This window comes from Esox lucius, chromosome 8 (genome assembly GCF_011004845.1).
Source record: "Esox lucius isolate fEsoLuc1 chromosome 8, fEsoLuc1.pri, whole genome shotgun sequence".
In the NCBI taxonomy this organism is placed as follows: Eukaryota; Metazoa; Chordata; class Actinopteri; order Esociformes; family Esocidae; genus Esox; species Esox lucius.
Genome location: NC_047576.1, coordinates 26,254,168 through 26,279,175, shown reverse-complemented (window position 1 = coordinate 26,279,175; position 25,008 = coordinate 26,254,168). Strand labels below are relative to the sequence as shown.

General features: G+C 39.9%; 2 protein-coding genes and 1 long non-coding RNA gene across 9 annotated transcripts in view; 2 read left to right on the top strand and 1 right to left on the bottom strand.

Moving 5' to 3' along the window:
- Nucleotides 1-7,086: 7,086 nt before the first annotated feature.
- LOC109616035 lies at nucleotides 7,087-11,333 on the top strand. Its single transcript, XR_002197070.2, has 3 exons — nucleotides 7,087-7,166; nucleotides 7,692-7,765; nucleotides 11,171-11,333. It is a non-coding gene; the product is annotated as an uncharacterized LOC109616035 (long non-coding RNA).
- A 1,906-nt stretch (nucleotides 11,334-13,239) lies between these two features.
- On the top strand, nucleotides 13,240-19,814 carry LOC105011936 (interferon regulatory factor 4). 4 transcript variants are annotated; one of them, XM_013134992.4, is made up of 9 exons: nucleotides 13,240-13,343; nucleotides 13,660-13,859; nucleotides 14,116-14,302; nucleotides 14,839-14,936; nucleotides 15,209-15,353; nucleotides 15,871-15,972; nucleotides 16,344-16,724; nucleotides 18,210-18,322; nucleotides 18,590-19,811. In XM_013134992.4, the coding sequence occupies exons 2-9, from the start codon at nucleotides 13,662-13,664 to the stop codon at nucleotides 18,770-18,772; spliced, it is 1,407 nt and encodes a 468-aa protein (XP_012990446.2). In that variant the 5' UTR covers nucleotides 13,240-13,343; nucleotides 13,660-13,661; the 3' UTR covers nucleotides 18,773-19,811. The 4 variants fall into 4 exon arrangements, with proteins under 4 accessions (XP_012990446.2, XP_012990447.2, XP_012990445.2 ...); XM_013134993.4 differs by having other exon boundaries at nucleotides 13,250-13,343; nucleotides 13,622-13,859; nucleotides 14,854-14,936; nucleotides 18,590-19,812; XM_013134991.4 differs by having other exon boundaries at nucleotides 13,250-13,343; nucleotides 13,622-13,859.
- A 2,112-nt stretch (nucleotides 19,815-21,926) lies between these two features.
- The window catches only part of exoc2 (exocyst complex component 2), a 66,589-nt gene continuing 63,507 nt past the window's right edge, over nucleotides 21,927-25,008 (bottom strand). For all 4 annotated transcript variants that reach the window (XM_013134988.3, XM_013134989.3, XM_013134990.3 and 1 more), the window contains 2 exons: nucleotides 23,007-23,066; nucleotides 21,927-22,642 (listed from right to left, as the gene is read on the bottom strand). In XM_013134988.3, coding sequence (XP_012990442.2) covers nucleotides 22,549-22,642; nucleotides 23,007-23,066 — 154 coding nt within the window. In that variant the 3' untranslated portion in view covers nucleotides 21,927-22,548. The remainder of the gene's footprint in view (nucleotides 22,643-23,006; nucleotides 23,067-25,008) is intronic.

Genomic DNA, 25,008 nt, shown 5'->3' with positions numbered 1-25,008 from the left:
TAATGGGAGTCAAGTGAAAACTTCTCTTCTCTGTCCTGTTCTGAAGAAATGTTCAAGAAAATGATGTAAGAAATTAAATTACAATGAGGGGTGGATCCCAAAATAAATGGGTAAAGGGATTATTTACAATTGAAGTTAGTTGTGCAAAATATTTTATTCACAAACCTTTGGCAGGCATTTGCTTGACTCTTTGCGTACTCTGAAATCCTTCACCTGGGTTTGGAGCCTGCAAGCTAACTGAGGTCGTTGGTTGAATAAGCGTGATTTATAACACTTTATCGTCACAGCTACTGGTAGGATGTGCAGCGTGGAAAAAATTAGAATAGCTTGGAAGAAGCATTGTGTTATGTTCAACTCACCAAGCTCGTTGTAACTACAGCTTAATTAAATATAATTTTCCCCTTTGCTGCCTCAAAAGCTTTGATGTGCTACTTGAACGGGCACTGTGTAGAGTCCTGCCTCTGCTATTTACAAGACTGAATTCAAACAATAACACGACTTGCCCATTCCTCATCTTCCTTTGGCTTGTGCGGAAGAGTACTGCAAACTCTTAAAGCGAGAACGAGGAGACTACACGTTAACGCGCACTAACAGACGGACGAGCGAGAAAGTTTCAAAGGGGAAGACCTCAGGCATCTGAACAACTTGGGGAAAAGTGAAACATCAACTTAAAACATTAGCTGCAGATATCTGCTGGTCAGTTATGCTCGTATTTATGCAAATAGTAGAGTAAACAATCTTAAACATGGTCCCTTTAAATACCTGGTGAGCATTTACCCCAGCTTGAATCTCTTGTATGGCACATCTTTCCCAGGCCCAGTCTGATGACCTGTGGACCACTCAGAGAAGAACATGTCACACCATCCTTGGAGGATTTGTCCTCTACGGTCCCCGTCCCAACTCGGCCTGCATTACGAAGATCACTACTCTGTTCTGACTTTGTTGTCATCCATCTCAGATGTTTATTCAGAGACTGACTGCCTTCTGTTAATGAATGAGTCACTTCAGGCTAGTAACACTGCACAACATTTTTGTTACACGTAAGTGTAATAAAAGTTTAACTTCAACCATCTCAAGTCTGTAAACGGGTCTTTTCATGAAACGACTTTCTTATTGTAAACGCCTCCTCTCGTGGCTTAACCCCATAGCAGCACACGTAAAGCACCCACAGGAACACACTGAGGCTAAACACACAGCCCTGCTAAAAATACATCACAGCATTGGGGAGGTGTTAACATATTATGGGCACAGGTTACTGTAAATGACATGACTAAAATCATTCCATTGATTAATGTACGACAATAACAACAACAGAAAACACTAAAATAGATTAGAAACTGAGAAATTAAAAGAAAGGAATAGCACCCAATACCCAGGATATTTATTTTTGGCTCTAGAATCATTTTAAAATGAATAGACATTTCACAGTTCGGGTGCTACCTTATCTCTATCTGGGAAACTTCAGGGGTAAAATAATTCACTCACTGTGTGTGTGTGTGTGTGTGTGTGTGCGTGCATGTGTGTGTGTGTGTGTGTGTGTAGGAATTAGCGTGGTGTAGGTGTGTGTGTGTGTTTGTTTGTGGGGTCGTTATGTGTGTGTGTGGGGGGGTATTAGCGTGGTGTAGGTGTGTGTGTGTGTGTGGGGGTTGTCCCTTTAAGGGGGTGTCCCTTAGACATTCTGAGTTCACTTCCACAGAGCAGCTCTGACGGTGTCTTATAGTGAGGATGTGTGAATACTTTGGTTGATAATTGCTATTATATAATTGATTAAATTAAATTAACTTTAATGTACTGACTCCTACACCGCATGGTTGGTTTTGGGATGTCATTTCATTTCACCAGGTTTGGGCCTAGTTTTCTGAGTCTGAGTTAAGTGATATGTAGACTTCATCACCAATTTGACCTCCCCAGCGTGAGAAAACATTCCCCTGGCACATCTGCCTAGGTGTAGAACTTTTAGCTTCCTTTTAAAGACTGAATTTGATTAGAACATTTACTGTTTCTTGCTTTTGGGCCAAGGTGTTGGTCTGTTTTAGAAACACTGGTTTTCCGGTTTTTCTTTCAGTTCAAATTAAGAAAGGCCTGTTTATGAGATCTTGTTTGCTTGGAGATCCTTGGGGAGTTGGTTGTTGTTGTTGGGCAGAAATATCTTTATTTAGGACAGGCTACCTGTGGTCTTTGTGATTGGAGGACTGGGCCTATGTGAATTTTAGCAGTTGTTACGTGCATGTCGCTAGCATCTCCAAGGTTCTGGGTTGGATTCCTGCAGGAATGTTCTGGATAAAGTTTGACCTCACTTCACTGTAAATGGTACATCATATTCTAAATTATATTATTATGTTTTCCACTTTCAGATGCACAGGACAGGGAGGGAGTTGTTGGCCAAACACAGTATCCCTCACATCCTGTCCTTTCATGACACTGCCAAGCCTTTTCTAGAGGAGAGACCAGACCCTGGCAGCCTCTTTAGGTTGTCCCCCAACACACACCACCACCACCTATGACACTGAACTTAGAACACCCGGACCTGTGGAGGTGGTATTGATCTTAAAGGACAAACACGTACTTGATCCCAGTCGAAGGCCAATAAAGAGACTGGGCAAAATTCATGAAATCGCTATATTACTCAAATTGGAAAAGTTTTTTTTTTTTTACAATAGACTGTTTTTGTAAATTCTATATTCTCATCAAAACCTTTATGCTTGTATTTAATAATGATTCTCAGACAGTGGTAAAATATGCAAATACCTGTAATTGTTGTTGTGTACAGTCAGTCTGATGATCAAAGGATTTATTATGTCACAATACATGCTTCTCTCTTACAACACCTGAAATAGAAAACTGAAATTATGAAAGTCAAACTTTCTTATCCTCATTTTCAATTGTTATTTGGAAAGTACTACAGACTTCTGGTATCACTCACAAGACAATAGGTTTCTACTTCAAGTAGTTCATCTCAAGGTGGGGCTACAGAAATGTTACAGTTCCACACTTGTTTGATAAAAATAGAGTGGAGGGTTAATTATATTATTGAAGCTTGGTCTGATAGGCCTATTTGAACATCTGATTGAACCCCTACGTGAGAGAGTAGGAAAGGTGTTTTTTTGTGAGAGAAGAAGAGCTAGAAAGAGGACAAATCTCAAACTGAGAATGCCAAAATGAGCGGTGTGGTTAGCACGAGATTTCATTCAGTTCTCTTGTATTGCAGCTGTTTCAATAGCAATGTGTACATGAGTTCTTTTCTGGTTTTCCACAAAGAAATACAAAGGACTATTGTACAATTAAGTTTTAATCATGTTGACTCAGTCAGAAAACCGTATCTCAATCATGGTACCTTTTGTAAGTCTACGACAGTGCCTCAAACAGCTAGTTGTTATGTTAAGCAATGTTTTCCCCAGTAATATAATGACGAGAGAGCATCACTACTTAGTCTGTTCAGTTAATATTCATACTGAACACAGAGACTGTAAACAACGTTGCAGTCCCCCTATCACATGTATAACTTGGGGATATTACAGGGCTATGAGAGGCGCATGACATGGCTACAACAGAGATTAACACCTAATCCTAGTGATTACTGTATCCCACACAGACACAAACACAAAATCACAAGTCACAAAAGCACAAGCCATCAATTACAAATGGTTGGGGAGTCATCACACAGCTAGAGAATACTTTATCGTTCTTTATCTTTCTATCAACTGAGAAGTTTCTATGACTCAGCTTTTTGACGTCCTGCAAAACTAACACTAATGGCCAGCCAGATGGAGGTTTTATTTGCATACCCAACAGTCAAGTGGTATGGTAATTGATTTCTGGGAAGATGGGTCTGCGGGGGGAGAGGGGGGTTAGTTAACAACCCAGTAAAGTTGACCTAAGTTTGAAAGAATACAGTGCAAATAATAGTGCAAATAATACCTAGAAGATTAATGCCTTATAATTGCATTGCATTTATCCTTGCAGAGGGGGTTTCTTTTTAGGCTTGTAAGGGAAAATTGTGATCCTGACACATTAACAGTTCTTGACAGTGTTGTCAGTGACTATGGTGATTATGATGACTCATCATCTTGATTACAAGTTTCATTAGACAATATCAAGCCATAAGGAAGCGCGCTACAGCTTGATTGATTTTAAAATATCATCATACATATTTTCATGATGGACATATAGGAGATCATTTACAATTTTTGTACCTATTTGTACATGGATATTTGAGCTAAATTGCAACCACATTCATTGATAAAGATAATCCAATTTAACAAATCACACTGTTTATGCAATTAGAATAAACAGAAATACAAATTCCTTATCTGGAAAAAGTAAATGCATCACATGAAATGCCAAAAAATTAAATGCCAAAAATTACAATCAGGTGCACCAAAACAGGTGCTTAGATGATTAGAAAATAATTACAAATTAACTTGGGAGTGTCCAGACTTCCATAAAGATTAGAAACATGGTCTGGTTTGGTTTTAACCATATGGGTGGGTGGATGCCATAGAAGACTTTAATAACCCCAAAGTAACATCAAGGTATCTACAGGCATCTTTGCAACAATTAATGTAGAAGTGCATGAGTCAACTGTCAGAAAGAGACTGCACAAACTTGCCCTACATGGAAGGTCAGGAAGGAAGAAGTCTCTGCTCTCAAAAAAGAACATCAAGACACAACTGACATTTGCCAGACAACACCTGGGTAGAAAATACTAGAAAAATGTGTTCTGGACAGATGAGTCAAATGTGGAGTTGTTGACAAGACCAGATGCTTTGCTTAATGAAAAGAAAGCACTGCCTTTGAACGGAAGAACCTTAAACCAACCATTAATCATGGATGGTATAGCATTATGATGTGGGGCTGCTTTACTGCTTCAGGGCCAACTTGGCATCATTGAGTCAACCATGAATTCCATATTGTACCAGAGAATTATTGAGGTGAATGTGAGGTCATCTGTCAAAAGGCTGAACTGAACATGAATCTTGGAACAGAACAATAATTTATCAACACAATTGCTTAAAAAAACAAACAGAGGGCAATTTATGGTTGAGGCAGAGCCTAAATCTCAATCCTATTGAAACATTATGAAGAGACAAGAAAGGGGTCATGAATGAAAGTAAGCCCTCAAACAATCACAGTTGAAGGATTACTGGAAAAAGACTGATAGACAGTTACAACAGAAAACAGCTTTTTTTCCACACTATGGAAATACACTTCTGTAGATTATTTTATGGATGCAGGATTACAGAGCACAATCTTTCAGTGTAATTGGTTAGGTTACCATTATCTGTCAATAATGAAGATTGAAGATGTTATATATCCATATGTCCAAATAGGCAAAAAAGACATTTACAGGGGGTCTACTTAACTTTTTCAGTTGACTGTAATTAAAATGATCAATCTTATATCTGCTCACATACACATTTTCTTAAAGAACGGTCATATTTATAATCATACTGTGTATTATGTATTAAAACCCCTAGAAACTGATGCAGTTGTCCTTCTGAACTGAGCTGCAGGACAGAAGGGAAACTGCTCAGCGATGTTGCCATGAGGCCAGTGGTGAAAGCAACAATTAAGTTAAATTGTTTTAATGGGAGAAATGTGAAGATGGATCAGCCTCATCGTAGAAACTCCAAAATAATGATTTAACCAACAGAGGGAAAAAAAGAATACAAATGTAAAGAAAACAAATATTCAAAAAATGCATCCTAGTTACAGAAGAAACACATTGAAGGAATACACTTTTTGTCCCTTTTGAGAAATCACTGAATAAAAACATGGGTGGTGCCTGAATAATGTTGTGGGAATGCTTGACATGGACAAACACAGTTTTTTTCATGGGCTAGAGTGCAGGCAAAATTCTAGAAAACAACCAGCTTCAATTTGCTTTACCAGACACAGGAGTGGAATTCACCTTTCAGAAGTACAATAACCAGCAACAAAGGGCCACATCTACACTGGTTCACAAGAAGACATTGATGTGTCTGATGTGCAGTTTTGTCTTAAAACTGTTTTAAAGTCTATACTAAGACATCAGAATTCCTGTTTAGTCATGATCCCCTACACCTTGAAAGAACCTGAAGAATTTGGGAAAAAAACTTTTAGAGACTTACCCAAGAAGATTCACAGATGTAATTGTTAAGATGCCAAAGATGATTTTAATGGGTATTGACACAGAAGAGTATATCTTTAGTTAAAACATTTTTTATTGACCACTTTAACATTATAAAATATTTGGTTTAAATTGTTTAGAAAAATCACAACTATATCCAAATCAATTAGACTTTTTAATGCAACAACTTGTAAAAATATAAGTGTGAATACCTATAACGCACTGTGTATAAACTTAAACATTTGCATTCTTACTAAATTGAAAAACTATGAAACTTAACGAAAACTCTCAGACATATATCTTGACATGTAATCCAAGCATGGGGAATTTAGTTTGAAACCCTGAATACTCCTGAATGCATAATAAAGTTCACTTTTATCACAATTCCAGAATATTTCCTGATTCTCTAGTTGCATCTTTTAGAACAAGGTTGCTCCTAAATCATCATATAAAATACACCTAAATAAAAGGTGCAGTTCATCCTCAATCTCCCCTCAATCTCATAGTTGCGCTGAACTGACTTCGATTGCCAAAGTATCCCAGTTCAAGTGTATACGTGGGGTTTTTGTATTTGCGTATGTGGCTTTTTGTTTTAGCTGTCCCATTGGAGAATTCCCATTGCTCTGTGTCCCAGAGGGCTGAGGGGTTTTTGCGGAGGTGCAGTCATAATCGGACAGTTAACCATCAGCTGTCAGGTGTGCACACGCACGCACACACACACACATACGCATACGGAAACACACTGGGACACACACACGGACACACACAGACACACACAAATACACGGTAAATGTGCTTTGTCATGATGTGACAAACTATTGATGCACAGGGGTTTGTCCCATTAGTTCCTGAAAGAGGAAGAGACCTGCCGAGCCCAGTGCAACAATCAAACTGAGTTTCATCACAAGATATGCTAGAAATGCATAATGCAAATCTTAAAGGTCTCTGTCAGTGTTTTATATGTTGTTGACTTGATGTTCAGCTCTACCCCTAATGGTTTTTCACAGGATATTACCTACCTTTCCATTCTTGCTGCCGATTCCTCCAAACAAAACCTGTAAGTGAATGTGTTTGTGTGTTACAATAATATTACATGATAATATAAATAACTAATAAATTATATATATGAGTTATGTATATAGGTATCCCTTAATGTTTATCAGCTCCAACTACAGTCCTAGTGCATGTTTTACAAGAGTATCTGTCTTTAGGAACCAGTTCTTTAAAGACAACCACATATTCATCCATGCATATCTGTCTTTAGGACCCAGTTCTTTAAAGGCAGCATCATATTCATCCATGTGTATCTGTCTTTAGGACCCAGTTCTTTAAAGTCAGTATCGTATTCATCCATGGGTATCTGTCTTTAGGACCCAGTTCTTTAAAGGCAGCATTGTATTCATCCATGTGTATCTGTCTTTAGGACCCAGTTCTTTAAAGGCAGCATCGTATTCATCCATGTGTATCTGTCTTTAGGACCCAGTTCTTTAAAGACAGTATCGTATTCATCCATGTGTATCCATCTCTAGGACCCAGTTCCTTAAAGACAGCATCATATTCATCCATGTGTATTTGTCTTTAGGACCCAGTTCTTAAGAGGACCATCTTATTCATCCATGAGTCCAGACACAAAGGAAAAACCTGCCTGATTCACTGGTGAGAATAGAAAAATATTTGAATATTTAATTAAACCCAGGCTGACTTGTTTTCAATATTGAAAAATACCAACAATATAAAATCACAAAAAAATCTGAATTGGAACAATTTAAACAATGTTGATTGTATTGAAAGTTTTTCCCGATTGCTAACAAGTATTGGTCAATACTGAAATCCCATTATCAAAACTCTTCACACAATCCGCAAAACTGAAGTGTATCTGGACCAAACTGTGAATCATTTATCATTGCTTTCACACAAAATGCATTCAATGAACACATTCTCCAAAATCCATTAACTCAATTCTCATTCACGCTCCACCACCAGCAAAACAATATATTCACAGCACATGTGTTTTCAAATGCTTACACAATGTCCTCAAAACTGTTAAAAACACATTCAAAACAGAATGATGGCAACTGTTGTGCATTTCTACAGTAACCAGAATGAAAAATATATAAAATGCTAGCAGAATATTTAATCAATCCAAACACAGTTGATTGCTGCTTCAACTGAAATCCAACCCAAGTGTTGTACACTGTGCCCTTTGAGAGAATCAGTGAATATGTGAAAGAACTACAGTATCAATATATCCAGGTAAGATATCTGTTCAATTACCAAACAGGCTTTATACACATCCAGGCATAATGTAAAGTACTGTAAAACTGAGGATGTACTGTTTTTTAGAGAGTGCACATAAATTCATCTTTACTGGTCAAAGTGCACATAAATTCATCTTTACTGGTCAAAGTGCACATAAATTCATCTTTGTGGATGAAGCTGGATTCAACCTGGCAAAAACACGCCGTAGGGGAAGAATTGTGATTGGTCAAAGAGCCACCATGGATGTCCCAAGCCAGAGAGGAGCTAACATCACAATATGTGCAGCACTGTTTAATGATGGTTTGCTGTTACACAAACCACTCATTGGCCCATACAATACAGAGAGGCTAGTGATTATACTATTCTTGTTGATGTTTGTTGGTTATTATTGCAGATCTGGATTATTGCAGATTTTGGGGTGAAAACATTTGTTAGAATGCAAAGATATAGAAAACATAAAGGATATTCCTTCAAATTGCTGCATTTCTGATTCACTCTTATTCCGTATACATTAGTAATGTAAATAAAGCGAGATGTTTTTCTTATTTTATAATCAAATACTGATTTGTGTGAAAAATCATTTAAAAAACATACAGTTTTTCTCAGTCGCTTCGGTGCATTTCTTAGATCAAAAGTACAATTCTTGATACTACTTGTACAAATTCCAAATCATCTAGTCACTTGTGCACATCATTAAAGCAATTTCTTATTCCTTTCAACAAATTGCAATTGCTTTTATACATATTTCAATTGATAATGTACAAGTGTCAGCTTTTTTCCAAATTTTCAATTGCTCATGTCATGTTGATCAAAATATAATAGATGGTTCTCTGTTGAATAGTCTGACCCCTCAAAACATCTAGGCATGAGCCATTACATGCAAAATTGTTGAACTATTTGTCATAAACTGTCAAGCATAGTTTTACATATTTCTATTAGACCTTTTGCTATGGTACCAGTATGTACAGGTAAAACATATATCTATGTAACTACTTTACAGCAACATTTTATAGTGATACATAGTACAGTAAGCATAAACTGCACACATTTCCATTGCTGTGGAAGGAACATGCAATATATGTACATTGTATGTCACTCTTCCTTACCAAAACAAATTCAACAGTGTTCTGGGATATAGCGTATAATGGAGTTGGAATCAAGTGAACCCTCTCACAACTTTGTATACGTGGATGAGGCTGGCCTCAACCTGACCAAATGCAGAAGGCGGGGTCGGAATATCATCCATCACAGAGCTACTGTGGATTTGCCAGGCCAACGGGCCATGTGTGCTATTTCGGAGCATGGTGTCCTAACCCATATCCCCCTAATAGGCCCATACAACACCCAGCATCTACTCAACTTTTTAGAGACTCTCTACAGGGCTCTCATCCCTGATGATGAGAGGGGTCTGTTTAGAGAGGATTTGCCAAAGTATGTGGTCATTTGTGATAATGTGAGTTTCCATCAATCAAACATCATAAGGCAATGGTTTGTGACCCACCCGAGGATGCTCATAGAATTCCTCCCACTTTATTCACCATTCCTTAACCCAATTAAGGAGTTATTTTCAGCATGGAGGTGGAAGGTGTACAATCATCAGCCACACACACAGATGACCCTGCTGGCTGCAATGGATGTAGCATGTGAGGACATCACAGTAGACGCCTGCAGAGGATGGATAAGGCATTCCAAAAGATTATTTCCACGTTGCATTGCAAGGGAAAATATCCGGTGTGATGTGGATGAGAATATGTGGGCCAACAGACAGGAACGTCTGGATGTGTAGAGACAGCACTAGAACAGAGCTTTGGGCAAAGTTGTGCCTTAGGGGTGTTTCCTGTGTTTCTTTCTAATTTAGTTTTTTATCCTTTGTGCCCCTTGTCTTTTTCTTACTGTAAATTATTTAGTTTTTTTCTTTCATAAAGTAGCACTAGTAAAAGCTGTGAAAAAGAAAATCCTGTCCAGTCTCTTTAAATCAATAACCCACATACAGTAATATGTAAATAGTACTGTTGAAATTGATATATGCCATAGAAGTGCAGCCTTGTGCATTTTCAATACAGTAACTGTCATCCAAACTGTAGACTAAGTTTACATCAAGTAATACTGTCAAAGTACACAGTTACATTAACAACATGCCTAAACATTTTGACGACCTTGTTCGTGAACAATGACTCAATTACTTATCATTCTGATGACACTGACATGATCACTGGCATGAATATTTCCTTTTGAGAGATGTACTAAGGATTTTTAGTGACTGACTAGCTTTAGAAACATATCTATTGTATACTGCAGTTTGTACAAATAGTTCTGAGAAATGCACTTATTATTTTGCACATGTTAGGGATGATGTGAAAAACGCACCAAAGTGACTGAGAAAAACTGTCAAGATAAAAGTCAGTAATTTATGTAATGATCCCTGTTGTTAGTGTTTTTTAGGTCAGTGTGTTATGAATTTTTGCCAATGTTTTGGTTGAACAGTCTTATTTTAAGACATGTATGAAGTGTTTTGATGGTTTTAGTGAGTTTTGGAGGTGAGAACTTTTTGGCCATGATGCATGTTAGAAATGCAAACTGTGTGAAGTGTTTTACAATTTTGGTTTCAACATTGAATGATGTTTGCTAGTAATCAGGAAAAACTGTAATGAACTGAAAAGCTGATAAAAGACAGATAAAGTAAACATGAATGCATTACATTTAGAAAGTACAGTTAAAGAACTATAAAACTCTGTTTGGGAATGTGTGACTGGTGATTGATTTCATGTATGGTTGACATTTCTGGAACTGATGTATTCCCAGTGTGGCAGGTGTGTCCTGTGGTGTTATGCTGGTGGTGGCCGACATCGTGAACTTCACTGGACTGGGCCGGGTGGAAGCGTTAGCTACGGTGAGGATGGTATAACCATGTGCCGGACCTAACAAAGGGTTCATATGCCAGATAGAAGACTTTGAGACCCAAGAGGCGGCACAGGTCAGGTACACTTCACCTCTCTCTCTCTCTCTCTCTCATGTGAAATTCTCTATCTTTCTTTCTCTGCTGTTTATCTCCTTTGACAATCCGTTCTTATGTTCTATCTTCACTTTAGGATATGATTTAAGGACTGATATAAGAGGGACACATTAATCCATGAAGAGATTGAAGGCCTTCTTTTCCCATAGTCTCAGGTCATCAGCGAGTCCACAACAGCAGCCATGGCAGCCAGAACTCTGCTATCTACCAGCAACACAAGTCCATGTCTCTTCATTGATTAGCCCACCCACAGTGGACACCTGTCATTCACCCAATGTCAAACAAATCATTGTCACACCAATAGGTGGGACTTGAGTTCCTTATTCAGATGTATTCAGGTTAGAGTCCGACCATCTGAAAATGTATGAACATTATGTGCCAAATTTATTGGCAAAATGTGCAGGTTGTCATGAGGGGATTTCTCAGTGGTCTCTGTGTGACTACGGTCTTGGACTCCCTTTCCCCAACTGTCACAGTGACAAGCAAGAGCAATCAAGCAAAACGCACACAAAACATACATTAAAACCATACATTACCTTCACCCATATGAAGTGTAAATCTCTCAATTCTAGCATCTTCCCCAAAACCTCCTACACACACACTATCTTTTCAAGTTGTGTGCGTGTGTAGGTGGTTGATGTTTGATATAAAAATTAAATGTTTACTTTCTTTGCATATCAGGTGTAAATAAGGTATTGCGGTATGTTAGTAAGTCTGAATATTAAAATGTTTTATGTGGTCAGTGAGGATAAACATTTTTTACCACATTTTATGAACCGTTTCATACACTTGAAACCTTAAAGTTCTTCTACTGCGCGACAAATTCTAATTTCACAACAAATAACACAATCTGACTCTGACTCTTATTTTATCATATTTTTTTTTATCATATTTTTTCCAACAACATTTCCTGATTAAGCAAGTGTACATGTGTAGTACATGTTCATGTTTTTTTATTTTAGGAAGTTGTAGTGAAAAGGCTAAACATTTAAATAAATAAATAAATAAATAAATGACTACTTCACAAAAAATAATTGAGTCTTTTGGGAATACAAATGTCTAAAACATGCTGGCTGGAATGTTACAACTTAGGCTTAGAGTTTCATCAGACAAGTGAAGATGTACTGAGTATGAATGGACTTCAGAAATATTGTAAAAATAGATGAATGGGGATTTTCTTTTATATGCAGGTTTGAATTTGATGTAACTTGCCTGGAATTCCCTGTAAGAGAGTTAGTTGAGAACTATAGAGTTTATGAATCTGTAGATTACCATATTAACCATGTATTGGAGTTGTTTCTCCAATATATAGCTATGCATGTTTCTTGACACAAAAGCAAAATAACTGATACAGTGATATGCAGCACTGCATTTTGATTGCCCTGCATAAGAGAGCTTTATTGTATATTACAGACCATGTCATATCAAAATAATTTTTAATGTGTACACTCTTTCCATGTGCACAGTCGTATAGTTAGCCTACACCAACAACCACAGATGCATTTTCATTTTATCTCCACAAGAAGGCAATCTTCTTTGTCACAATATTAATTAACCTATGACTAGTCTGCGACTTAACCCCATTGAATACAGCCTAGGTAGCCTACTGTCGAATGAAAAATAGGCTAACATGATGAAAATAAGAGGCTCTTAGCTTTCCGTTACAGGATGTTATTTACCTATATCAATGGTTCATAAAATTTCAATGAATTGTTTTGTTCTCCTGTGAGCAGATTGTCCCACTTTCCAGGGTTGCGGGTGTCTATGCGATTGACGCTCTTAAGGGTTTCCCCTGCTGTTTACGGGAGGCACTGGTATGATAAGGTTCACAGAATGTGGCAGGTGCAGAACAGCATATCGCCCCGCCCCCGTCAACTATGATTTAAGTTGAGTTGTCACGCTGCGTTATGATCTTTCGAGACTGATTGATTCCAAAACTTAAAGGGGTTTCGAGTTTCAGAGGTAAGTACACTTGCTCTGCTCCCGCTAATATGTAAGGCAACCTGCATCAAAAGACAGATGCAATTAAACATTTTCGAAATGGAATGTATTCTTAAATTATTTTAGTACAGTTTGTATAATTGGTCTGTACGTTTCTTGGTCGGTACGCTTGCTCTGCAAGCAATTTGACACAAATGACAAAAATTGACCCTAATACCTCTGCAGATATTTTAGGCAAATTATTTTTATGGACATTTGTAGAGAACATGTCTGAATGTCTTTAATATTTACCACTATAGCAAACTGTCCTGGCCTTGCACGTGTAACTTGACTATAGAGATGAACGAGTCGGACTACAGCATATCTTCGGCGAGCTGTGGGAACGGAAAGCTCCGCTCGTGGCTGATCGAGCAGGTGGATACTGGGAAGTACCCAGGTCTGGTCTGGGAAAACGACGACAAGAGCATCTTTAGGATACCATGGAAGCACGCGGGAAAACAGGACTACAACAGGGACGAGGACGCGGCTCTCTTCAAGGTACGCTACTGTGCGGTAGCCTACAGCGCGCAGGAACGGAATTCTGCATTGCTTATGTGAGAGACGGCTATTAGCTGTATAAACTTTGCAAATATATTCGAAAGTGCCTTTATCGGTTGCACACAGTACAATTACAGCAAGTATGAGTTCAGGTCGTGCGTTTTGGGAAGGTTTAGGTGCCACAGGACTCCAACTCACGCACAATTGCGCCTGTTATTCGTTACCCATGCGTCCGTTTTCTGTGAATTTCCTACAGGCTTGGGCGTTGTTTAAAGGCAAGTTTCGAGAGGGCATCGACAAACCGGACCCGCCGACCTGGAAGACGCGCCTACGGTGCGCACTCAACAAAAGTAACGATTTCGAGGAGCTCGTGGATCGGAGTCAGCTGGACATCTCTGATCCTTACAAAGTCTATCGTATCATACCGGAGGGCGCTAAGAAACGTCAGTTGCATTTACGTTGCATTTGCATGGTATATAATAGCCTACGTGTCGGCTTGTGATTATACACGCAGTTTATGAATAAATGAAAATTATTAACATTTTAGAACAATTATAATATACATATATGATATGATGTAGAAGTTGATGTAGAAGTATATATGATGTAGAGGTTGTTGAATCCACTTTTAGTTACCTCATGTTTTGTATCATCACCACAATAAGTAGGAAACCCAGATGGCACCCAGTCACTGAATGCCCCAGCAGGTTTTGATAGGGGCCAATGATTATATGTGCAAATGACAGAAACAATAGAAACATTTCAGTATGCGGGAAAACCAGGCTGCCAAACCACAAAAATAGTTCCCTCCATCTCACCCGCTTAATATTTAATATTTGTTCTTAACATTTATTTAACAGTCTTGATTCTTCCTGTGTAATTACCAACTATTATGTGTTTATCAATTAAGAGTGGGTTGAATGTCTGTATGTGATTACTCAATGTGGTGTGTGTTTAAATTATTACTCCTTTGTAACAGATTTCTTGCTAACAGGATCCAAACAGGAGGAGGGAGGCAGCCCCCTGAGTCCGCTAAGCTACCATCTGCACCCCCCCTACACAGCCCTGCAGCCGCCGGTAATTGTGCCGCTCTGTGAACTTTCACCTCTTAGAGATTACGTGTTTGTGTGAGCGAGAGAAAGAAAGAGGGATGCTGGCAGGGTAGAGAACAGCTGCAACGTCATGAGATGACAGAAACGGAGCCCACGCGGTCGCACGTGAACACACAGACGTGCGCTGGCGCATCACATTCCCTCAGTGTCAGCGCCTTCCCGTTCATGTCATGACATGTGGTGCGACAGGTCCTGTGTGCTGAGGGCACGATATCACCCGCCTCTCTGTCTTTGTAGATGCCTAGCTACATGCCCAGTGCAGAGCGAAGCTGGATGAGGGACTATATTCCTGACCAGGCCTCTCTTCCAGAACTGCCCTACGCCCAGGGTCCATACTCCTCCCGCAGCCTCCCCTGGGCCCAGGGGCCCAGTATGGACAACGGTAGGACATTGGTATACATCCATTAACAATGCATAATGGTTATGAATGGGCAGTTATTAAAACAGTCGACGTGGGCTTAAATACTTACTGGATATCTAGTCAAATTACCGCTAGGGGACGTGGACGCGTGACCGTTGGTTCGGCCTGTGTTGTTTGTACGAATGCAGTGTTGGAATACGGGCTGACAGTGAAGTCCTGTGGTGTTCGTACGAATGCAGTGTTGGAATACGGGCTGACAGTGAAGTCCTGTGGGGTTCGTACAATGCAGTGTTGGAATACGGGCTGACAGTGAAGTCCTGTGGTGTTTGTACAAATGCAGTGTTGGAATACGGCTGACAGTGAAGTCCTGTGGTGTTTGTACAAATGCAGTGTTGGAATACGGCTGACAGTGAAGTCCTGTGGTGTTTGTACAAATGCAGTGTTGGAATACGGCTGACAGTGAGTCCTGTGGTGTTTGTACAAATGCAGTGTTGGAATACGGCTGACAGTGAGTCCTGTGGTTCCTCTGTGTTTGCAGGGTACCAGATCACCGGGTCGTTCTACAGTTACAGCCCCACTGATGCTCAGCCCTCCCCCTTCACACTGGACACCAGCATGAGATCAGCAGAGGCCCTCTCAGGTATACACAGACGCGCGCACATACACACACACACACACACACACACACCTAACTCTTAACTCACATTTTACCTAAACCTAACCCATAAGCCATTAATAGAGGAACCACAGGACTTCACTGTCAGCCCGTATTCCAACACTGCATTCGTACAAACACGACAGGACTTCACTGTCAGCCCGTATTCCAGCCCTTTTTCTCGTAGGGACTGGCGAAATATCCCTGGTACTAGTTAAACAGGGAGACACACTTGCCAATAATCACACTGAAGTCCAGGTACAGATACAGACAATTGTTTCTGATATTAGAGGCAAATTGTCTGATGAATAGTGATTTGATGCTGACTCTGTTGCATACTTCCCTTTCCACTCCAGATCTGCGGTTACATGTGACGGTGTTCTATCGTGAATCTCTCTGGAGGGAGGTGACCACATCTAGTCCCGAAGGTTGCCGCATTGCTCCCTGCTCCAGGGACGACAAGCTCTACTCCCCCACTGGAGGTCCAGACCTGGTGCCACTGCCGCTGGACAGTCTCCCAACCCTTGGGCGGGGGGAGGACTGCCCACCCAGCCCCCCCGGTGGTACCCTGGAGAGAGGCGTCCTTTTGTGGATGGCGCCCGATGGCCTCTATGCCCGTCGACTCTGCCAGGAGAGAGTGTTCTGGGAGGGAGGGGTTTCACCCTACGGCGACAAACCCAACAAGCTGGAGAGGGAAAACACCTGCAAACTACTGCACACACAGGACTACCTCACAGGTGGGTTTACTGCAGACAGGCACACACTCTGGGGCCTCATTCAAACCACACCACACCATACTGTTGTCATGCTGTTTCCTGGTCGTGGACAGGAAGCAGACACGTCCTCATTTCCTGTAAATATTATGTTGAGATTTCCATACTCCTCACTACATTTAAGAATGACAGTCACGTGACATTCTCCCCACCCACTTCGCCTTACCACAGATGTGTTGAGCATGATTGGTCTCATTTGCATGCAAAACAAGGACTTTCCATGCAGTCACACATTGTGTAGAGTCATCAGTACACCAGCCTATAGGAATTCCCTTTGGTCAAAATGATGTAACTCTTTGTAAAATGAATTTCCCAGACTTATCTTCTGACTGATCTTGGAGGGTCCTTCACCTTCCTAGTGTTGCATTTGGTACATAGAACAGGCCTTAGTAATTAACATCTAGCAGTCATAAAACGTGGTTGTAATAAACGCAATGGTTTATTTCAACCGCTGCCCCATTCCTTATCAGACTCTTAGTGTGTCTTTTTCCTATAGAACCCATTAGAATAGAGTGAATCTGTGAATTAGACTAGAATTTTCAAGTTATTTCCCAGTGAATGTCTGATATTCAAACAATACTTCTTAAGATTTAAATATTGATTGAAGACAGTCTCAAACTTTTTTAACAGAGGGTCATAGCTTGTTGCAAAAAAAGTTTTGGGACTTCTTACCATCAAAAAGGAAAATCAAAAACATCATTCAGAAGCTTCACCGCTGAATGTGGTTGTGAGTTTAGATGTTTACAACTGCCCCTCTAATGACCTGGAAGTGGTAGTGCATTTCCCAGGTTGTTAGACCGGCACTTTGCATGCGGTGCTCCACAGAGTAAGTTAAACAACTGTAGGCCCCAATAATAAATTTGATAAAGGACAGAATTATATTTCTAGTCCGTTCCGCACAAGATTCAACAAAAATGTTACTTCTGCGTTTAACCCAGGCCTTCCAATCTGGTCTAATTTGTTGGGGACTGACACATTGGGTGGCTGAGGAGCAATAAGGGGACAATGTAAGATGGACTAATTAATGATGTTCCTTTTTTTATTTTCCCATTATTTAACAGTTATTTAACCAGGCAATTTGAGTTAAGAATCAATATTTACAGGAATGACCTGGAGGATGTTACATGGGCTGGAGTGATTAGGGTTTACTGCTCGCTCAGGAACAGAATGACAGCTTTCACCTTGGCAGTAGGAGGATTAGATCTAGGGATCTTTTGGACACAAGGAATTTGATTAAAAAACTGCTGCAACCGGTCTGATGTGGATTTATGGTTAACGCCCTTTTGGTGAAAAATTTAATAGGAAACTGATAAAATTTTAATTACATTCCCCTTGTTGACTCAGCATTGTAATTTCCATTAAAACTTTTCTTCAAATGCCCCTTAAATGTCTTCTGTTGCCAAAGCCTGCTCAAAATCCAATTAACCTCCATTTCTTTTGGTCTACCAGAGTTGCAGAGCTATGCCCTCCACGGCCGGCCCCCTCCACGTCTCCAGGTGCTGCTGAGCTTTGGAGACGAGTGTCTGGACCCACAGAGACCAAGGAGGACCCTCACTGTGCAGGTATAAAACCAGCCTGACCTCCCCACCTGATTTAGGCACCCAACAACCTTATCTGTGTTCCCTGAACTCCCCTCTTACTTCCATCCACTCCACCTTTCCAAGTTAAGTCAAGGCCGATTAGATTGGTGTGTTGAAAGATGTGGAAACAGCACATGCTTCACACTCAAACCTGGATCTACACTAAAGTCTCTCTTCCCAGTTACCACTTAACCACCACCACCCAGTGACACCAGTAGTCATCTCTGTTGTTTAACTCTGCTCTTGCAGGTGGAGCCCCTGTTCACCAGGCAACTCCTGTACTATGCCCCGCACCAACAGACAAGCGGACACTACTACCGCAGCTACGACCTTCCTATCCCCGGGGTCACGGAACACAGCCTCACACCTAATGTATCTGAGGAATACCAGAGGGTCATCACACATCACCATAGCAACGCCCTAATGGACTGACTGATTGGACCACACTGACCCCAGCTGGACTGCGGTGCTGTATATTAGGGAAAGGAGGAAAGGTGGAGATGGAAGTTGGAAAGTTGGGAGTGGAAGAGAGTTTTTTTCATGTTATGCTGGAAACCAGATTTCTGTTAAAGCTGAAGAATTTTGCCACTCCAATTCAAGCCCGATGGAACCAAACTAAGCCATGCCACGGAGGAACATATTCTGGGACCACTTGAGAGACTAGAACAGATTTTGTATTGTAGTTTCAGTGTTATGGACCAAACTGTATTTATGCCACTCTCAGGCAGCCACCTGTTGGCCTTAAAGACTCACATTTGACATTTTGCAATGTCCACAACTGACAGCTATAGTGATTGTATCAATGTGTGAGTTGTGTTTCTGAATGTGCTTTTCATTGTGAATGTCTAGCATTGACATAACGTTATTGAGATGTTTTTGTAAATATGACCTTTAGATAAGCTTTTTACTGAATAAAAAATCAAAGGTACTAATGCAAAAAGGTGACATCTTTTGAGACATGCATAGCCAAACTGTTAGAGGGCTCATGTGAGACAAGGGATTTGTGAGGAAGTGACATTCTTTGTGTGTGTGTGCATGTGTGTGTTTGTGTGCGTGTATGTATGTACAGGAAGCCTGTTTCAGATGCAGGATGATGCTGGTTAATCAAGCAGACACAAGAGAACGCTGTCAAAAACATGTGTGATTACATCACCAGGGAAGGAGGAAGAGGTTGGCCACTCTTTCCGCCTCAGCAGGGCCTTGGTACTGAAGAGGGTTTAGAACTGTTTCCTGACGTGGCTTCGACAAGCCCAACTACATTTCCACGTTCATGGAAGAACAGTGAAAACCCCAGAGAAACACATCAACGTTGCTTGTTATTCACAGTATAATGTGAGGTAAAAGAGCATAATGACATCAGTTATTCCGCACTGAAATACATTAGGAGAAATCGCTGTCACTGGATTCACTGAAAGGCTTTCACACGTGTTATACATTGACATAAAATCATTGCATTAAAGGAGACGCTCACTTCTTTTCAACTGGACTCACCCTGAAAGTCTATGAGACAAACTCTAATGCTTGGTTGTTTCCTCTACAGTCATTACAAACTTCCATTTAACCTTAGCCACTGCTAGCAAAAAAATTGTGGTAGGCGCCATTATCAAGAATTTTATATAACTTTGTCTCAGACATGCAAAAATATAATGCAGAAATGCAAAATGTGCTGCTGCATCTGGCAGATAGCTAGTAAAGCAAGACATTTGTTTGGCCAAAGGAACCAATTCACTATAAAAGGAAAAGGATTTAAACATAAAACTTTTAAGGCCGCAACGTACGACGTTTCATCCATACTTATTTCTTAATGAGTTTAACATGCTAGCAAACCTGCTAATAAACTAGCTATCAAACAAACAGTGATGGAACAAGTTGCGGCAACAAAATATTTTCACCAGCTAATAGTTGGTCCATACATGATATATAGAGAATAATTCTTTAGTTGATGAGGTCCACCCTAGGCAGAGTTTTTATGTAATTGGACAAAGACATAACAGGCACAAATTATTATAACATTAAAAACATTTACTACAAATTTGGTGAGGAACGGTTAGTATATTTCTTTAGTTTCGGTCTAGCTGGCCAACCACTGAATGCCTCTTTCCAAGCAGACTGAGAGAACTACACTGGATTTAAGGAATTGAAATCTCAATGTGACAGTAAAAAGGTGTTTGTTTCTATACAGAAAAATACAATGATATTAAGCTTAGAAGGGTAAATTATACCTATACAGACTTCCTATATTAATGTCCATCCCTACTAGAAATTGTGAACAAATTACTTGTAAAAAGCCAAATATCCTTTAAATCTCATGCAGTATATTTCAGGTGATTTACTAAATATACATGCACACACACCCCCATGACATCCATAAATGTTTAGCTAGTGTTGGCTACAGTTAGATAACATTTGTAATGGCTGTATAAAGACAATAGAAACATGGATTACAGTTTTTCTTGGTCCCCAGAATTATTTCCAGATGAGTACTTATTGAACCAAAATTTGAAAAAGGTGAATACCTTAGAATGGCAACTATTAACAACATTTTTATTAATCAACAGACATAAACCAACTGGTTTGCCTGTCATTTTCCACTCCACCACCCACAGAAATTCCAGTCTAACATACTGCGGTTATCCCCCAATCTACTGCCAGGGCCAATAACACCTATTTTAGAAAATAAGATCAATGTAAACATGTTTTGATAGATAGGCCCGGTCCTCTCAACTTGCAGCGTCCTGAATGGAACAGAAGTATGGGGTAAAACTCCCCTCCTCAGCTCACCTCTCTTACTGTAAACAGTCTACAGGTGGAGAGAGGAGAGACTTAAGGGCTTTGAACATAGTGCGGTTGACAATGAATCCGTGGGTGGACAAAACAGAGAAGGAGCTAAGTTTAGAACAGACAAGAGACAACAAAGAATCAAAACAACCTCAGTCTAGATAGCTGTCCTCCTGCCTGGCCTGGAAAACAATGTCTCATGGAGTTTTTCTGATGCTGATAATATAGCTTAAAGTCAGACATTTTAGCTTGGAACAACTAATAGAGGCAATAAGAAAGCTTATTTATTTTCAGTTTACGTTGATAGAACATGTTAATCCAATAATGTTCTATTACATTTTTTTGTTAGAGATAGTTAATTGCTAGCAGGCTATTCTAGTCCCCATCTTCTATTGTGTTGAGGTGTCCTGGGTGATGGTTTCATAATTACTTGTGGATGTGTCTACAAGGTTTTCGGGCCAACTGTCCTGAGGTAACCTACGGTTCATTTAAGGCGTGGCAGCCTTCGTCTACCACTACGATGTCAGACGTACTACCACACACTGCAAAACCGCATCCATCCTGATTCAGTTATGGCCAACTCCTCACGCCTTTAACTGCATTTCAAAAGGCAGTTACTAAGGAGTTAACAAAGACCCGTCCCCACCTTGCCACGCCCTATGAACACCGCAGTTCCGCCTACCCACCAGAATAGTGCGCCAGACGTAGTCAGTAAAACAATCGGTGTGTAGCTGAGACAGACTAAGGGACAGAGATGACTACAGATACTTTCTTTCTTACTTTCTTTCTCACAATCAAAAGAACACAATGAATGCAATGTGTCTTTATTTGGCAATGGAGACGTTAGTTGAGTGGTCAGAGTAGCACTGACAACAGAAAACCTTTTAACTGCTTCCATTTCACTTCCAGGAGTTAGTGTATACATTTTTGTATTGGCCCCCCTGTGGAAATCGAACCCCCAACTCTGGAGTTGCAAGCACTGATCTCGACCAACTGAGCTAAACCCCTAGTGAATACACATTAAAAAGTGCAGTTTCATTATGAATACAGAGAACACAAGGCCTAAAATTGACTGTTGTTTCTTAGTACAGAGAACGCTTTCTTAACACCAGGGAGTGAGACCTAAATAGCCTAGAAGAAACTCATAGCTGATTGGTAGATGAGTGAAATCTAACAATAGCACAGATCATTAACATGATTCCACAGTAAAGGGGCTGTCCAGATAAACTGTGAGATAACTCAGCAAATCCATGTGAATGTAACATTAAAAAAAAAATGTGTGTAACAAAAAGCGATTTCTGGTTTAGATTGCATAACATTTTTACAACAAGCTTTAAGAGTGCATGAATAGAACTAAATAGGCACTGCACAAAGAGCGAGACACAGTAGTGGCAATATGTTCATGTTAAAGAGGGGTTCTGACATCTGGCTCATCTCTTCACAGGCTGGACACTGGAGGGCTGGAAACATGTTAGCTGGAGCTGCATACTGCTCTTAAATGTATTCAACAGCTCCTCCAGCAACCTACACAAAGAAGAGGGGAGAGAAAGTAAAACAATAGAGATTAGAGAGGAGTGAGACAAAAAAAACTGTCAGAAGGTAAATTATTCCAGAAATGAATAGTCTAGCGCGTTCTAAAGTGACACCTCTGATACACATGTAGCCTACTGCTGCATTATGGGTAAAGATCTGTCCTACTGTTCTTTCAGGAAAAACATTACAATCTTTACCCTCTTTCCAGTCTAAAAAAAGCACACAAAGTTCCAGGAAATATATACATACAAAAAAGAAATATCCAGAAATGTTCACCCTTCCCTTCTATTGTGTTGCAGTATGAAATGGTCACCAATTTGAACAAAGCCTAGCATGGCCTTAATGAACTGCTTACTTTCTGTCTGCTCCGCTGTGTAACTGGGGTAGGGCCTCCAGGGCCTGTTTAAAGCTGCCCCTGAAAGAAGATAGAAACAGTTAACCCCCTACAACAGACGCCAACACAGACAGATACTGAGGGTATAGAAAGTCACCACCCCCATCAAACTGTCCTCCTTTTGTTGCGTTACAGCCTGAAATGAAAACATAAAATCAGACTTTTTCCTGCTTTATTTACACATAGTAACCCACAATATCCGGGTGATAAAAAAAAAAAAATTAAGATGTAAAATACTCTATTTGGATAAGTGAATACTCCCCCAGAATTGGCTTCCATCTGTGAACAACTGTAGTGACTCTGAATAATTCAGAATAAAATAAGTCAGTCCCTCCAAACTGGAAGCCCGGGCAAGGAGAAGACTGATCAGAGACGCTTACAAGAAGCCAATGGCAACTTCGAAGGCGCTTCAGGCCTTTATGGCAAAGACTAGTGAATGTGTGCACGTGACCGCAAAATCACAAGGATTCCACAAATCTGGCCTATACGGGCGGGTGGCAAGAAAAAAGAAAAAAAAACACAAAAAAAGGCTTCAACAAGTCTCGTTTGAGCTTTGCCAAAATGCACATTGTGGTGCAGGTGCGGTGGTCAGATTATTTGGTTCTGAATGCAAAACAATGTCTGGCAAAAACCTAATACATACTTCCACCCAAAGAACACCATGCCTACAGTAAAACATGATGGTGGCAGCATCCTGTTGTGGGGGTATTTCTCTTCAGCAGGGACTGGAGCACTTGCCAGGATAAATGGGAAAATTGAATGCACAGAATGCCAATAGATTCTTGAGCAGAACCTGCAGCCCTCTGCCCAGAACTTGAAAATGGGAAGATGGTTTAGGTTTAACACTACAATGGCCAAAAGCACACTGCCAAAGCAACTGTACAGTGTCTGAAGGACAAGAATGTCCTTGAGTGGCCTAGTCATAGCCCAGACCTAAAACCCATCAAGAATCTGTGGAATGACTTGAAGATTGCAGTCCACAAGCGGTCACCATGCTGTTTGACTGAGCTTAAACAATTCTTCGAGGAAAAATGGCTGTAATTCAAGAAAAAGGTGGTGCTACAGTATCAAGTTATTATTCAAGGGAACGCTCAGTTATTCAAATAGGGTATTTTACTGTTTTAATTTCAATGTATTATTTTCAGAGTTTTTTCCCCCTCATGTTGATATTGTGGGTTAATGTGTGCAAATAAAGACACAAAAAGTCATGGCTGTAAGCCACAAAAGGTAAACTTTTTACAAAAGGTAAATTGGGTGGTGACTTTATATATTTACTGTACATGCCATAAAACAAAGACAGATAAACTGGCGTCTTATTTAGTCAAACCACCAGATTAAACTAGCTGTATTGTTGTTAAAGGGCTGCTTTCGCTTCCTTTTTGACATACCACCATAATGTGGACTAGTGGCTGGTGGGAGTTGAGGGTAAGGTGAATTCAATTTACAGGAATTTCAAGTACTGTGGTATGTAATTCATATATTGTGTACGGTATGGTGAAAAGGTCTTAGTCCAGTGATTATTTCAAATTAAAGCCATTTATTTAAGCAGTAAATATAGTTTCATTAAAAAAATCTCACTATATAACATTAAACACATTAAGTCATTAAAACAATGAAAAGTAACAAAGACATGGTGTTTAACATTCCATGTAAGACTTCTTCTCACAGATGAACCTGTCAGATGTTGAGCAAAAACATTTACTAAATTGACTTTGGTCTTTCAAAGAATTGACCTTAAGTATTAAAGGTTCTTGCAAGGTGCTGTATGTGTAGTAGTACTGTATATATAGTGCATTGAAAAAGTATTCGGACCCCTTCACACCCTTTTTACATTTTGTTACTTTACAGCTTTTTCTAAATTGTATTAAAGGTTTTTTTCCTCATCAATCTACATACCATATCCTATAATGACAAGCAGACACAAGTATGTTTTTAAAAATAAAAATAATATCTATAAATATCA

Excerpts from the sequence above, each read along its gene's own strand:
- LOC105011936 (XM_013134992.4), top strand. The coding sequence starts at position 13,662 with ATGAACGAGTCGGACTACAGCATATCTTCGGCGAGCTGTGGGAACGGA. Across the intron at positions 15,354-15,870 it reads GGGGCCCAGTATGGACAACG|GGTACCAGATCACCGGGTCG; the intron begins GTAGGACATTGG and ends CTGTGTTTGCAG. Across the intron at positions 15,973-16,343 it reads ATCAGCAGAGGCCCTCTCAG|ATCTGCGGTTACATGTGACG; the intron begins GTATACACAGAC and ends TTTCCACTCCAG.